The following is a 14,895-nucleotide window of genomic DNA, read 5'->3' as shown; positions in this document are numbered from 1 at the left end:
AACTGCCCAGTAGGGAAACATGATATTAATATAATATGATATAATATGGAATCAAAATTATTTGAAATATCATGACACTCTATAAACTTCAATGAATAGGGAACATTAAACAAGACTACATACCAACTTCTATAATATTATGAATAATAGCAGGGATATGTGTTGGATATTAAAACTACATGTAGCTCAAAATTCAATAAATCAAAATACTGTGAGCCTTTTGACTCAAAATCCAAAATCTCACTGGTATCCAAAGAGGGAGGGGAAGGGATCAGGGAAGGTTCTTTTAGTAAATTTTGTGAATTTGTAAGAGATTTGGAGAACTTACGTAGATGCCCTCCTTGGTAAAACCACCCCTAACAACCCTCTCCTGAATCTCCAAACCATGAAAATGAAATGTTTCACCACTCACCTACAGTATTCAGTGCCATTTTGCGTCTCTTTTCTGAATACAGGTACCTGTCAAAAATGTGTATAAAACAAATGATTCAAAAAATAAATTCAATATCATGAAAAAATATGCAATGCCTCGCTGAATCAATATTTCTTGAATAATATTTACCAGGTTATGGGGAAAAAATAATGTATCAAGTTCCAAACAAACAAAAAATCAATAGCACATGTTCAATAAAATACATAAAATACTATTAAATTTATTAATTCAAAATTACCCTTGACACTGCAAGGTTCACCAAACTTTGCAAGAATTGTAGATTGCATTCCTGCTTGTTTACAGATCTTGGCCAAGAAATACCTTGTCATTGATTTTATGTACATTTCTCAATTCCACCTGGCCTGCCATTGTTCCAAATACTGATGATGATGTGAATTTTACACTGTTGGTATTTCCTGTGTAATATACAACCCTTACATCAACAAGGTGACGGTCACATGACCTACATCCTATCATATCTCCCATTTTTTTTTTGTTTAGGAATGTAATTCTAAAATGAGAAGTCTTTTAATTTGAAGATATTGATTTCTCATCCATGACACAGAATCTTCTAATATGGAGAAATGCAGCCTTACTGACTGCATTTACATTATACTCAGGGGCCGTGGAATGGTTTCCAAAGTGGGGGGCTGACCATGCAAAAAATCACAATCGTGTGGTCATTTTTACGTTTTTGTACATGGTTTTGGAAAAAAAGTGAGCACCAACCCCCCCCCCCCCCCCCGCCCGCTTCCGCGGCCCCTGATACTGAAAATACTTTTTAATCTAGAATAACACAGCTCTACCACTTGTCACAGCTTTGTGTCCTCTTAAGGACGTTCCACAGTTAAAGTGAAATCCATGTCATTTTCACCAAACTTTGCACATAGATACTTTAGAACCTTAATATTTGAAATAGGCAAAAATTAACTTAGGTCCATGTGCTTGATTTTTTGCTATAGAGCTTCAAAGTTCATACCCAAATTGATGTTCTTAAGAATTGCGCATTCAAAAGAATTTGGCATTTTTAGACCTCGCAAGATCACTACAATTAATTTAAACCTCTATTACTCTGTCAAAATACATGAAAAAGTCATCAAATTTCGCAAGAGAGTTAATAATTGTATCGTTAGAATGGAGAATCTATTTATAGTGCTATTTGTTTGCAATTTTAAGTCTAACAGCACTGTCAGTTCTTAAAAATGACGTAAAAGATAACAAAAACCCAATCTCAAAAATGTGAAATTTCAGTAACAAACTACAAAAGTACAATAAATGCTGCACTTTATTCAAAATCCATGTCATTTTCACCAAAATTTGCAAAGTTGTAGAGGAAGGTATACCTAAGAGGTACAAACATTAAACAAGTGGAATGCCTCTGGCCGTCTCACCTGCATCACGCGATTCAATATAGCAGCAGTGCTGATTTTGAAAACTACTATAACTCGCACAAGATGTTCAGTGATACTTGGTTACTCTTATTTCCACGTTTTATGAACTAGACCAATACACTTATAGAGATATGATGGCAATTCAACAAATACCCCCAACGTGGCCAAAGTTCTTTGACCTTACATGACCTTTGACCTTGATCATGTGACCTGAAACTCGCACAGGATGTTCAGTGATACTTGATTACTATTATGTCCAAGTTTTATGAACTAGACCAACACACTTTCAAATTTATGGCTGTAATTCAACAAATACCCCAATTTGGCCAAAGTTCATTGACCCTAAATGACCTTTGACCTTGATCATGTGACCTTAAACTTGCACAGGATGTTCAGTAATACTTGATTACTATTATGTCCAAGTTTCATGAATCAGATCCATAAACTTTCAAAGTTATGATGGTAATTCAACAGATACCCCCAATTCGGCCAAAGTTCATTGACCCTAAATGACCTTTGACCTTGGTCATGTGACGTGAAACTCATGCAGGATGTTCAGTGATACTTGATTAACCTTATGTATAAGTTTCATGAACTAGGTCCATATATTTTCTAAGTTATGATGACATTTCAAAAACTTAACCTTAGGTTAAGATTTTGATGTTGATTCCCCCAACATGGTCTAAGTTCATTGACCCTAAATGACCTTTGACCTTGGTCATGTGACATGAAACTCAGGCAGGATGTTCAGTAATACTTGATTAACCTTATGGCCAAGTTTCATGAATTAGGTCCATATACTTTCTAAGTTATGCTGTCATTTCAAAAACTTAACCTCAGGTTAAGATTTGGTGTTGACGCCGCCGCCGCCGCCGCCGTCGCCGCCGCCGCCGCCGTCGCCGTCGCCGCCGCCGTCGGAACAGCGGCGCCTATAGTCTCACTCTGCTATGCAGGTGAGACAAAAATGGGGGTTCATGTGCTTGTTTTCAAACTATCAGCATTTTTATTTGAGCAAATGTGCTTTTTAAAACACCAAAAATGCGCCAAATGCTTTGTATCTATGTGAAGAAAAAATCAAAACCACTCTACCATTTATTCAAACTCGGGGTCATATACGTGATTTTTGGCAGCACTGCAGAGTAAAGTATTTTGAAATTGTAGATATATTTTTAAAATGGTCCATGGAATAATTCAATTTTTTTAGCTTCATAAAATAACGCATATGATCTGCAGTTAGAGTGCAGATGATGAAAAAAATCAGCTCATACCCACAGCTAATTAATCACCTGTTCATCCATTGTGACGTCAGCGCGCAGAGTGTAAAATATGCGCAGATCATAATGCGCACAAACATAACTGTGGAACGTCCTTAATTGATAAATCAAATACAAACATTATTTTATGGTTCTTAATCTTCACTCTTTAGCATTAAACCCATAGATCTACTAGTTTCATTTCATTTCGTTTATTTCCATTTTCAACAATTAGTTTGTTTTGTACATTTTGACATATAGTTATTTGAAATATATTTATTTGGCAAACTACATGTATTTCATAGACCAAAAAAGAAAACTGATTCTAATTTTAAAAAAAACACACACAATAGTCCCACCTTGCACATAACCTCATGAGAGGAGACTGTAGACTCTCGACCAGCCTCTCAGACTTGACCCATTCATTTGTTACAATGACTTTCTTCAGGGTTGGCAATGCCTGTGGTGATGCAATGTCTAAAGCAGACTGGAACGAGTCTAATTCTTGTGCAGTGAGTAAGCTGTTTTTATGTTCATCTGCAATTCGAAGAGAAGGATATTAGATAGGCCTGCCGACTGATTGTATTTCTTACTTTCATTCCATAAGCAAGTGACTGATTTATTTTGGCATCCATATATGTTTTGTTAGTAGGCAGGTTCAAATGTAATAACCAAATTACACATTGAAAAAGTTGCAACCCTTCTCTATTCATAGCAAAGAGCCATGCTCCTCACATTATAACAATCTCACACAAAAAATAGAACATTTTAGAAGCAAATATTTTGCTACCAATAAATTGTTTGTAAAACTGAGATATAAAGCTCTACACTAAATGATGGAAAACAATCCAAGCAACTTTGGTCACCTATTTTTGCATCTTTTAAAATCATATTATTAATGCTGGCTTTGCACTAAATAACACCTTTTATAGCTTGTTGGGTCATAAATTTGATATCCCCTTATTACATTTTTTTAAACAAATCATGATAAAGATACAGAAATATCTGGAAACTAACCAATATAAAGGTAGCAAAAATAAAATAAAATAGTAACACACTCTAACCTTTGACCTCCTTGTTGATCTGTGACACGAGCCAGTCCCTGAAGCCTGGGATTGGTGAGAGGCTTGAGAAGAGATGCATGCTGGGAAACTCAGACTGTAGCTCCTTGACGACACTCTTAATGAGATGGTTACCAAGCTCCACACCTTGAAGACCTATTAAAGACAAAAAAAGAATGCCATTTAAATCATCTCTCTGAGTCAACCTTTTATCCACTGCATCTCATCCCCTTTTCCATACTTTCTTTTGATGTAATCAAGGATATTTCAAAAATTATATATCCCAGGAAAGGGAAGATGCTGATTAAGCAGCCCCCCCCCCCATATTTATCATAAGAGTTACTGTACAGATTTACATGTCTTTCATTACATCATATCCAGTGGAAAAGTTTATTTTGACATGACCCAAGGATTTCCTTTTTTTATGAGAAAAAAATTTGGATTTTGACAAGTCATTACTCAATACATTATGTACAAGAATATCATTATTTTAAAAAGGTGATTTTAAAAGAGAGATGATAAATTTAGTGTTAAGCGCTATATAAGCGAGTATAATTAATAATAATAATAGCTGGATTTATAAAGTGCTATTTGCCTGAGGATACAAAGCACTGCTATTATTACCCCGACTTTAGCTCGAGCTACCATCACCGGTGCTCAGTACATGCAAGGAGTTAATCCTGCCAGGTATCCATTCACCTCACCTGGGTCGAGTGCAGCAGTGTGGATAAATTTCTTGCTGAATGAAAACATGCCATGGCTACGATTCGAACACACAACCCTCTGTTTGAAAGGCGAGAGTCAGAACGGTTTATTTTCATTTGGTCCAATGCCAATTCGTCCAATTACCAACTTGTCTGCTATCATTTGGCCTATCATTAATTTTTCCAATATCCACATGGTCTAATTTCCATTGAATCCACTAACCATTTCTTATAAACACCCGTTGGTCCAATAGCCACTTAGTCCATATACCATTTGATCTAATAAGACTAAGTGTTAATTGGGCAAAATAAATACAAATAAAACGAATATTAGACCAACTGGTTATGAGACAAAATGGTCATAGACAAACTGGTGATTAGATTAAGTGATGATTGGACCAAATGGTTATTGGACCTAATGGATGTTAGACAAAATGTTGATGGACGGAATGGCATTAGACTAAATGAAGGTAGACCATGTGGTGAGTGGGCGAGTTGGCAGTGGACGAATTGGCAATTTACCGTCAGAACCACCAGACCACGATGCACCCACACGTAATTATTATCCGGGATGATTAATAAGTACCTTTTTGAGTTGATGTGATAGAGTAGAAGATAGCAGCCTGGGCCTCATCAGGATCCTCTTCTCCTGGTTTCACTCCGATAGCTATGTCATCTTGCTTACGTACGATGGACTGAAATACAAACAAACACTTGTAAACCCATTGCCTGCTAGAACCCAAGTGGCACATATACAAAGCCTATAAGAATAGCATAATTCCATATTTATTCTTACAGCTTTGCTCACTGACAAAAAAAACATTTCTTACATGAGTGTCAAGGTGAGTATGCAGAGGATAGTGCCTGTGATGATTTATTTTGGCACATAAAGTGCCAAACATGTCAGGTTTTATGAATTTGATAACTTAGAGGATCTCTAACAAATCCCAAAATATGATAATAAAGATTAATACATTTTCCATGAGAGTCCCACCAATTTCTACAGAAATAGAGGATAAGTATAAATACTTGATACAAGATTAATAGGGAGTGTGTGACATCATTGGCTCTCTTATTTGCATACAAAATGATATGCATATCACTGTTTTGTAAAAATAAAAAGATATTTAAAATGGCCAAACTTTCTTATTTTACAATCGATTTTGCTTGATTTTTTTGTTATATCCAAACCAACTTTATACATGACCTTTGAACCTACCTGGATACTGGCCGATATATCTCTGGTGAGGGCGGTGTGTAAGATGACGAGCGGTTCATTAGGCATGCTGCTGTGTGTGAACACAAAACACCTGCGGTATGGTCCTACTCGATGCTTGATGTCAGTCCAGTGACGTACAGGATGAACTGCCTCATACTGACTTATCTGAAATTTATATTTATTCGATTTAGTAACAACTTTAAATAAAAATCAACATATCTCATACAGAGGGGGAGGGGGGTAGCAGCAGGGGCAAGTTGCCCTTATAAATTTTCATATCGTTTTTAAAAACATGAAAAGGGGTGAAATGGAAGACAGAAGTGAGAAGAAAAATGAAAAAACAAAACAGGGCTTTGCTGTAGTACTATGTAATACCCCTATTTTATCATTGAGAAGAAAAAAAGGGCTTCTTAGGCCCCCTATCACCCCACCCCCACGACACCATTCCAGGGTGAAAATGCTAAAAAGGTATTTTGCTTTTGCTTGAAACAGTAGAACATTATCTACTTTCTAATGTATGTTAAGCTTAATCTCATCACAATGGATTCTTTTTGCTTTAGATCGTGAGAGTGAAGGTGATGAATGCTGACTGGAGTTGTATGTATTTACCTTCTCAAGCATGTCACATGATGATGACCATGTGACTCTTTCTAGGTTTAGCATTCCTGCAGCAAACCATCCAATCAAGAGATCTTTCAACGTGTCATTCAGCGCCTTCAATTCAGCTTCATTCGGGAGTGATTTCTGGGATGACAAGTGATTCTAGAATAAGATAATCAGAAAATGGCACTCTCATCATGAAATTCGTCATTATTTCCAAAAACATTCATTATCATCATTACAATCATTAATACCTTGATGAATATGATTAAGATCATTTTTGGCCTCTCAAATGGCTGTGAATAAAATATAGATAATACAAAATTTCTTGAGAAAATGACCCTAAACTTGTTTACAACCTTAATATCCCTGGTCATCGGTACATTGTCACACATATACACAAGTATTAACCCTATCTAGGCCAGGGGGGAGCCTCGGAGGCCCCCCCTCAACGAATCACACAATATTTTCGCCGCGCGAAACTTTTTGACCACGCCGCTCGCTGACTTTTTACTTTCAAGTCTTGCACAACTTTTGAGACCAATTTTGCGTCACCCAGGTACTTCGTTCCGAAATTACGCAACATTATGTAAGTGCATGTCAGACCAAAAATTGCTCAAAAACGTGGTTTTGTGTACAAAGTCAAAGCAAATTGTGTTTTCAACCAAAATTCATAAATGCATGATTATTTTTAGTTTTGCTGGTCTAAATGTATTTATTTTATGCTTTTTATGATCTCAGAAGAGTCCCCAACAAATTTCATTGAAAAAACAATGAAAATCAAAAGGTTAAAAAGACAAAGAATTACATAAGAAATTGCAAAAAACAATATAATACATAAGAAAATAATTTGATATCACAATTTTTTTCATGCACACTTGCTAAGAACACCACAAAGAGTTTCTATACCAAAAATTAGTACATTTGGAGCTATATTTAGGGAGTTAGAGGAAAAAGTATGATTTCGCATACTAATTACGCATAAATTAGCATAATCACTAAATAATGATTCGCATGAAATAAATTATTATACAATCTTGCAGATTATGTCCCAGGCAACCCTTGTGCCAATTTTTGGCGCTATCGCGCAGTCGACGGCCGAGATCTTATGGGTTGAGTGCAACACAATGTGCTGGAGGAAAACCTGCCATGGCTGATATTCAAACCCACGATCCTCTGACTGAAAGACGAGAGTCAGAACCACTACACCATGATGCCCCCATCATGATCATTATTTCCAATATAAACATCTACAATGAATACTTCTAGTATGCTTTTATCTATCTCACCAAGAGGTCTGCTCGTAGATCAACCAGGAACTTGACCCCTCCCTGTAGTCGACTGATGTGGGAGAAGAGAGTGGAGTAACCTGGGATGAGGGACTGACGGAGACGATTCTCCGCCTGGAGGATGGAGGCATCCTCTCTACCCTGAAAATAAAAGATGTATCAAATCTGCGATGTAAATTTTGAATGGTACTTGAATAACACAGAAATCAAACAAAATCCAGTCAAAGATATAATGACTAATTCACATTTTCAAAAGATGTGAAGTAGTCATATCTTAGGAAGTTCGGCTAGGAAGTGGTATGTGACAATTGCTTTGTTCAAAATATTGCTCTGACCAGGGCGAATATTTTAACTATTGAAGGTTGACTTAGACAGTGGATGCAGAAACTTGATCATCCTCTGTTCACAGTTAGACCTTGTGCGAATGGCTTATGAGGTAGTGGTTCTATGATTTTTTTGTCTCACCTGCATAGCAGAGTGAGACTATAGGCGCCGCTTTTCCGACGGCGGCGACGGCGTCAACACCAAATCTTAACCGAAGGTTAAGTTTTTGAAATGACAGCATAACTTAGAAAGCATATGAACCTAGTTCATGAAACTTGGCCATAAGGTTAATAAAGTATTACTGAACATCCTGCCCGAGTTTCTTGTCACATGACCAAGGTCAAAGGTCATTTAGGGTCAATGAACTTATTAGACCATGTTGGGGGAATCAACATCAAAATCTTAACCTAAGGTTAAGTTTTTGAAATGTCATCATAACTTAGAAAATATATGGACCAAGTTCATGAAATTTAGGCATAAGGTTAATCAAGTATTACTGAACATCCTGCAAGAGTTTCACGTCACATGACCAAGTTCAAAGGTCATTTAGGGTCAATGAACTTTGGCCAAACTTGGGGTATCTGTTGAATTACCATCATAACTTTATAAGTTTATGGATCTGATTCATAAAACTTGGACATAATAGTAATCAAGTATCACTAAACATCCTGTGCAAGTTTCAGGTCACATGATTAAGGTCAAAGGTCATTTAGGGTCAATGAACTTTGGGCAAATTGGGGGTATTTGTTGAATTATTATCATAACTTTGAAAGTATATTGGTCTAGTTCATAGTATCACTGAACATCCTGTGCGCATTTCAGGTCACATGACCAACCAAGGTCAAATGTCAAGGAACTTTGGCCATAATGGGGGTATCTGTTGAATTACCATCATAACAACAAAAGTTTATGGATCTGACTCATGAAACTTGGACATAAGAGTCATCTAGTATCACTTAACATCCTGTACGAGTTTCAGGTCACATGATCAAGGTCAAAGGTCATGTAAGGTCAATAAACTTTGGCCATGTTGGGGGTATTTGTTGAATTACCATCATATCTCTGTAAGTATATTGGTCTAGTTCATAAAACGTGGACATAAGAGTAACCAAGTATCACTGAACATCTCATGCAAGTGTAAGGTCACATGACCAAGCTCAAAGGTCAATGGACATTGGCCATGTTTGGGGTATTTGTTGAATTACCATCATAACTCTGTAAGTACATTGGTCTAGTTCATAAAACTTGTACATAAGAGTCGTCAAGTATCACTGAACATCTCATGCGAGTTTCAGGTCACATGACCAAAGTCAAAGGTCATTGAATTTTTGCCATTTTAGAGGTAATTATTAGATTGCTGTCATAACTTTCGAAGTTTATAAATATGGTGTATAAAATGTAGATATAGGGGTAATCAAGTATCACTGACAAGTTTTAGGTCACATGATCAAGGTCAAATGTCAATGAACGTAGTATTATATCATTATATGGTGTTTTTTGTGAAGAATTATTTTATAGTAGTTTTCAAAGTCAGCACTGCTGCTATATTAAATCGCGTGATGCAGGTGAGACCGCCAGAGGCATTCCACTTGTTTTTTTACCTGATTGCTAAGAAGCGTGTATACTTGTAAGCAAGCAACCAGAGGACCGACGACTTAAGGTCCTTTGCAAGGGACTTGGTAATGATGATTAATGCCTTACCAGAGGGCACTGGCGCACCAAGTGGGAATGAAACCCAGGTCACAGGAATCCGAAACCCCTGCTCCATCGACTGAGCTATTGCTCCTACTGAAAATGCACTTAGACAAACATAAACCTGAGCTTCAAACCTTACCTCAACCTTATTCCTGATCCTTATATGATTGATGATTCTGAACCAAAAACCCTATAAAAACCCTAACCCTCAATTTTATATCTTCAAAAAATTAGTGGAGGTGCAACTGTCATAAGAGCAAATGTTGCATAGCCGATGTGGTGACCTTTACTTGTAAAAGAAGACACATACCGCTTGGGTTTGTAGAAGATTGGCTTCCTTGCGGACCCTGTCATGCCTTGTACCCATTCCTGATGCCATGGCTGACAGGAAGGTCAACCTGCCCTCATTAGCTAGCCCATGGTAATGGTCACAAACCTCCTGGACAGTCGACTGAAATCAAACCAAACACACAGAAAGGATAAGCTGCCTGGAAATCCTTGATACATGTAATCATATTGTTAATAGTAATAATAATAATAATAGTTACATTTATATGGCACTTCATTCCTTTGTTTCTATGCGCTTTACATTGTAATTATTATCATCCCGGTCATACATGTAGGATCCATCGCTGTACCACACATAAAGTGCACCATCTCCACTCCCTAGGGAGTATCCTGGCCAGGCAACCGTTTATCTGTGCACACATGCTAATCTAATCACTTTGACTTTCACATTCTACTGGGTACCCGTTTAACACCTGGGTGGAAAGTGACGAATGTGGATAAGTGCGTTGCCAAAGGACATTGCGCCTGTTGGGATTCAAACCACTCAACCTTGGTTTCAGAGTCAAGTGACTGAAACAATACACCACGACACCTCCACAATATGTCTCAACCAATGTATGCATCAAATTTTCTTTGAAATCTGATGGTATACAAGAAAATTTCTTTAAACAAACAAATAAGAAAAAGAATTAAGGTTAGAAAGAGTGAACCAGGGCTTGACTTAATATGAAGCAATCTTAAATTTCATGGCCTGGGATGCCTTAATTATTGACCTCATTGTTTCTGTCATTAGCCTTGGATATTTTGTGTGCTCTTTTAAATTTGTTTATCAAATTTGTGCTGTAAGACGTAGAAAAGTGCCTTAATACAAAAGTGCCCTTACCTTACAAAATATCAAAGTGTAAGGAATGGTTAACACTCAAGTCATTGCTAAACTTATTGAACTTACTTCTGGTATCCATGGTGAATGTTGATTCCCTCTGACAGAAAAGTTTGCCATCAGCTGTGGAACTTTGGCTTCTAAGAACTGCGACTGAGCTATTACCGCTGATCCAATACTACTTGATGATGATGTCATTCTTGCTTGGGCTTTCCGTGCCATCTAAGATAAATTCAAATTAAGCAAAATTAAATTGTAAGACAAAGGTCAGGCAGGGGTACTTGCAGCGTTAGACCAAAAGCTTTGGTCTCTGTTACATTGGTTGTTCCACTGTTATATCCATTGGCTCCACGAGCAGAAACCAAAGTTCTAATTTGGTCTGAACACTACAGGGACTCAATGGAAGAAACAAAAACCAGACAAAACTATTTTAGTATGTTGTATTATATAATTATGCAATAATTGTTAATGTGTATTTTGTATTAGTGCAGTAGTTGTATATCTGATTGGCCTTAGGCACTGGTTTTAATACATGTATGCCAGTAACCCGGAAGTGCCAGAATTTTTTTTTACTGCAAGGTCCCTAATCACACAATGGATAGCTGTCTGTGTTGGAGGAAAAATTTCAAAAAGTAAAAAAATGTTTAAAAACTCCTCCAAACAGACAGCTGCCAACTGACTATTTGCAGTGACTGACAACACATGGATTTGCCACTCTATTTTTATAATGTCATTTTCTTTTTGTTCTTCCTACACTAATCCCAGAGATCCATAGGCCAGCTAGTAGTAGTTGCTGCATGGATGGATAACACTTTCTCCCTCTGAGTTGACAAAAGTAACTAGAGTCAGACAGAGCTCAGTCCAGAGACAGAGCTCAGTCTCAGAGACAAGTCAGATTTCCCAGGAAAACCTAGACAAGTCATAGACAGCTGGAAGCCGTCTGTTTCAAGGAGGTTTTTAAACATTTTAATCGTTTTAAATTTCTCGTACACAGATGGCTCACGATCATGCCGCCGCTATAGGGGTTAACAACAACAACAACAATAGGGGTTAACAAAAAGCAAATTCCCCCCGACAGGGCTCATTGATTTTTGTCTTTATTTCATAAAAATACATCAAAAGAACTGGACCAAAATAAAGATTATTATTCCGTGAAAAAATAAACTTAATATCATAAGTCTAAGACTAAAAAAACAGTGTCAGTGACTTAATCACTTTTTGGCTGTCGTGCAACTCCCACTTCGCTGCATGTAATGTTGGACCTCATTGGTACTAGGATAACCCAGAGAGCTCCAGCCCGCGTAGCGGGCTGGAGCCCAGACGCACAGTGTGCAAACGGGCATTAAGGTGAGAGTACCGTGAAGTTTGGTCAAAATAATTTTGATAATACATAATTAAAACAGAAATTAAGCACTTACCACGATTGTATGGATGATAGTCTAACGAGTGGCAGTTTCCTGACATCGAGGCACAGACTGGAACCTCAAAAAACGATCAGTTCTGTCGCGGTGGCTCTCCTTCTTTCAAAATTCATAGCAAAATGGCCGTTCGAGAGGGTGTAGGGCGCATGCGCGAATTTGACAAAGTCTATATGCGCTAGTGCTATACTAGCCTCGGTCTCGATCGGCCATTTTGTGTTGAATTCTGAAAGAGGAGAGCTACCGCGACAGAACTGATCGTTTTTTGAGGTTCCAGTCTGTGCCTCGATGTCAGGAAACTGCCACTCGTTAGACTATCATCCATACAATCGTGGTAAGTGCTTAATTTCTGTTTTAATTATGTATTATCAAAATTATTTTGACCAAACTTCACGGTACTCTCACCTTAATGCCCGTTTGCACACTGAGAGTCTGGGCTCCAGCCCGCTACGCGGGCTGGAGCTCTCTGGGTTAGTATGATGGGGTGTCCAAACTTCGCGCACTTTTCAAAAATATTCATCAGGCTGATTTTTTTTCACAAAATATTCATAATTCATACAAAAAGAATTCAAGAAATAGTTACCACATTGACGGCAAGATCGGAAAATATAAAATCATGGACGAAAATGTGAAGTAGGTCAAGGGCTTTCGCCGGTATCGCGATCTCAAAATTCTATTCCGATCGGCAAATGCGCGCTGTGCTGGAAAACCGTTCAGAAAAAGTGTGCCCTAACTTCGCGGACCAAAGTTTTTGTGGAAATTTAAACAGAAACTCAAGCTGAAAAAGTGAAAAATTTATATCAGATTGATGGCAAAATGCTATAGAATCGGTTAGTACCATATTTAACTTACATTTTTGATGATTTCTGCTTGCAAAATGGTGATATCGTGATGCTTGTTGAGAATATCAGATTTCTTCAAAACGGGCGCTAACGGCGACAAATTTGCCGATCTTTTGCCAATATTTTCATGAATACTGAACTCATCCTAAAGAAACTTACACCAAAGGGTAATTTTAGGTCGCTTTTCACGTTGGTGGTGTCAGATTTTAAGGATATTGGCTAGTTTTTTAGATAATGACCGTCCGCGAAGTATGGACACGCGCGAAGTTTGGACTCACTGCCATACTAGGAGTGCTTCGCTGCCCTGCACGATGGGCCTGGCAGCCGACCCCTGGTTTATCCGAACTTATAAATACATAAATATATGGCTATTGAGTCCCTGTACAGATCGAGTAAGAACTTCGGTCTCTGTAATTGGTGAGTGTACTATGTAGCCAACGGATTTCAACGGTACAACCAAGGCAATAAAACAGAGACCGAAGCTTTTGGTCTAATTTAGACACAGAACCTTATGAGTGGGACTACAATCTAATTTATGAATATGATTGAAGCTTACTCGAGATCGAGTCATAAAATAAACATAAAATATAAAGAAACGTAAAACAGAAAAGTAATGTTAACGAGTCAAGGTAATCAAATGGAAATCAGCATCACTCCTTACTTTTATGTTCACAATCTCCCGGTAAATGAAGAGTTTGACAGGCCAAGAAACAACATATTTTCTTGATAAGTTCATATTTGTAGTCAGCTAGCTGCGCTGCGTACCGATTCGATTGAAGACTACAAATTCATGCAGTCTGATTTGGATATGTTTTTCTGTTTCTGTTTTTAATTTTCGTTTCGTTTTATTTTTTTTACTAAAAAAGCCCCAAAACATAATCGATTCAATCTAGATTACAGTGATGTCAAAGATTTATTTTATAAATAATATTTTTGTATGTATAATATATCTATTGTACTAAAAATTAGATAGAAAGTATTACAAAAAGGCTAAATATCATCCGCAAAAAGTGGGCGTGTCTGGCATATATGAGATTGTGTCATACTGTCATAAACACGTCATTTCATGTACCATTTCAAGCTAAAATCATTATAATTGCAGACAGTTGAAATACTAGTAACTTAATATTTTAATTGAATTGGATATAGAGTCTATATTGTAATCAAATTTTGTATCTATCGGCCTATAAAACTGCCGTATATGATCAAGATACGCTATTGAGCTGGACGTCCTAATGATCTATTTAATATAACACACTCCGGAACACACTACATTCATTCATATTTCAGTTACTGAAGCTTGTTCTGACGTTTTCAGAAATCTGATGCAAGCAAATTATTGGCATACCCATCCCTCCCTGTCTTCGGCCGTTGCCTAATGTTCTCGTATTGGGAATCCCTGGCAAACTGCGATTGCCCAGTTGACCTACAAGCCCAGACAGTATTGGGCAATAACTAACGTCACAGTGTCTGACATGGAGTCTGCATATATGTTTAT

General features: G+C 37.4%; 1 protein-coding gene across 2 annotated transcripts in view; it reads right to left on the bottom strand.

The window, feature by feature from the left end:
• Positions 1-14,895, bottom strand: part of LOC129259091 (malonyl-CoA decarboxylase, mitochondrial-like) — an 18,983-nt gene extending 4,088 nt beyond the window's left edge. Inside the window, exons 1-10 of one of the 2 annotated variants that reach the window (XM_054897359.2) lie at positions 14,746-14,895; positions 11,207-11,359; positions 10,280-10,420; positions 7,951-8,091; positions 6,671-6,823; positions 6,062-6,226; positions 5,429-5,537; positions 4,142-4,294; positions 3,437-3,614; positions 413-459 (exon numbers count right to left, since the gene is read on the bottom strand). In XM_054897359.2, coding sequence (XP_054753334.2) covers positions 413-459; positions 3,437-3,614; positions 4,142-4,294; positions 5,429-5,537; positions 6,062-6,226; positions 6,671-6,823; positions 7,951-8,091; positions 10,280-10,420; positions 11,207-11,359 — 1,240 coding nt within the window. In that variant the 5' untranslated portion in view covers positions 14,746-14,895. Of the gene's footprint in view, positions 1-412; positions 460-3,436; positions 3,615-4,141; positions 4,295-5,428; positions 5,538-6,061; positions 6,227-6,670; positions 6,824-7,950; positions 8,092-10,279; positions 10,421-11,206; positions 11,360-14,058; positions 14,182-14,745 lie in introns of those variants that run through there. The other variant, XM_064098303.1, reaches the window with a different exon arrangement.

This window comes from Lytechinus pictus, chromosome 4, assembly GCF_037042905.1.
Source record: "Lytechinus pictus isolate F3 Inbred chromosome 4, Lp3.0, whole genome shotgun sequence".
Classification (NCBI taxonomy): domain Eukaryota; kingdom Metazoa; phylum Echinodermata; class Echinoidea; order Temnopleuroida; family Toxopneustidae; genus Lytechinus; species Lytechinus pictus.
This window is presented reverse-complemented; position numbering and strand designations above follow the sequence as displayed.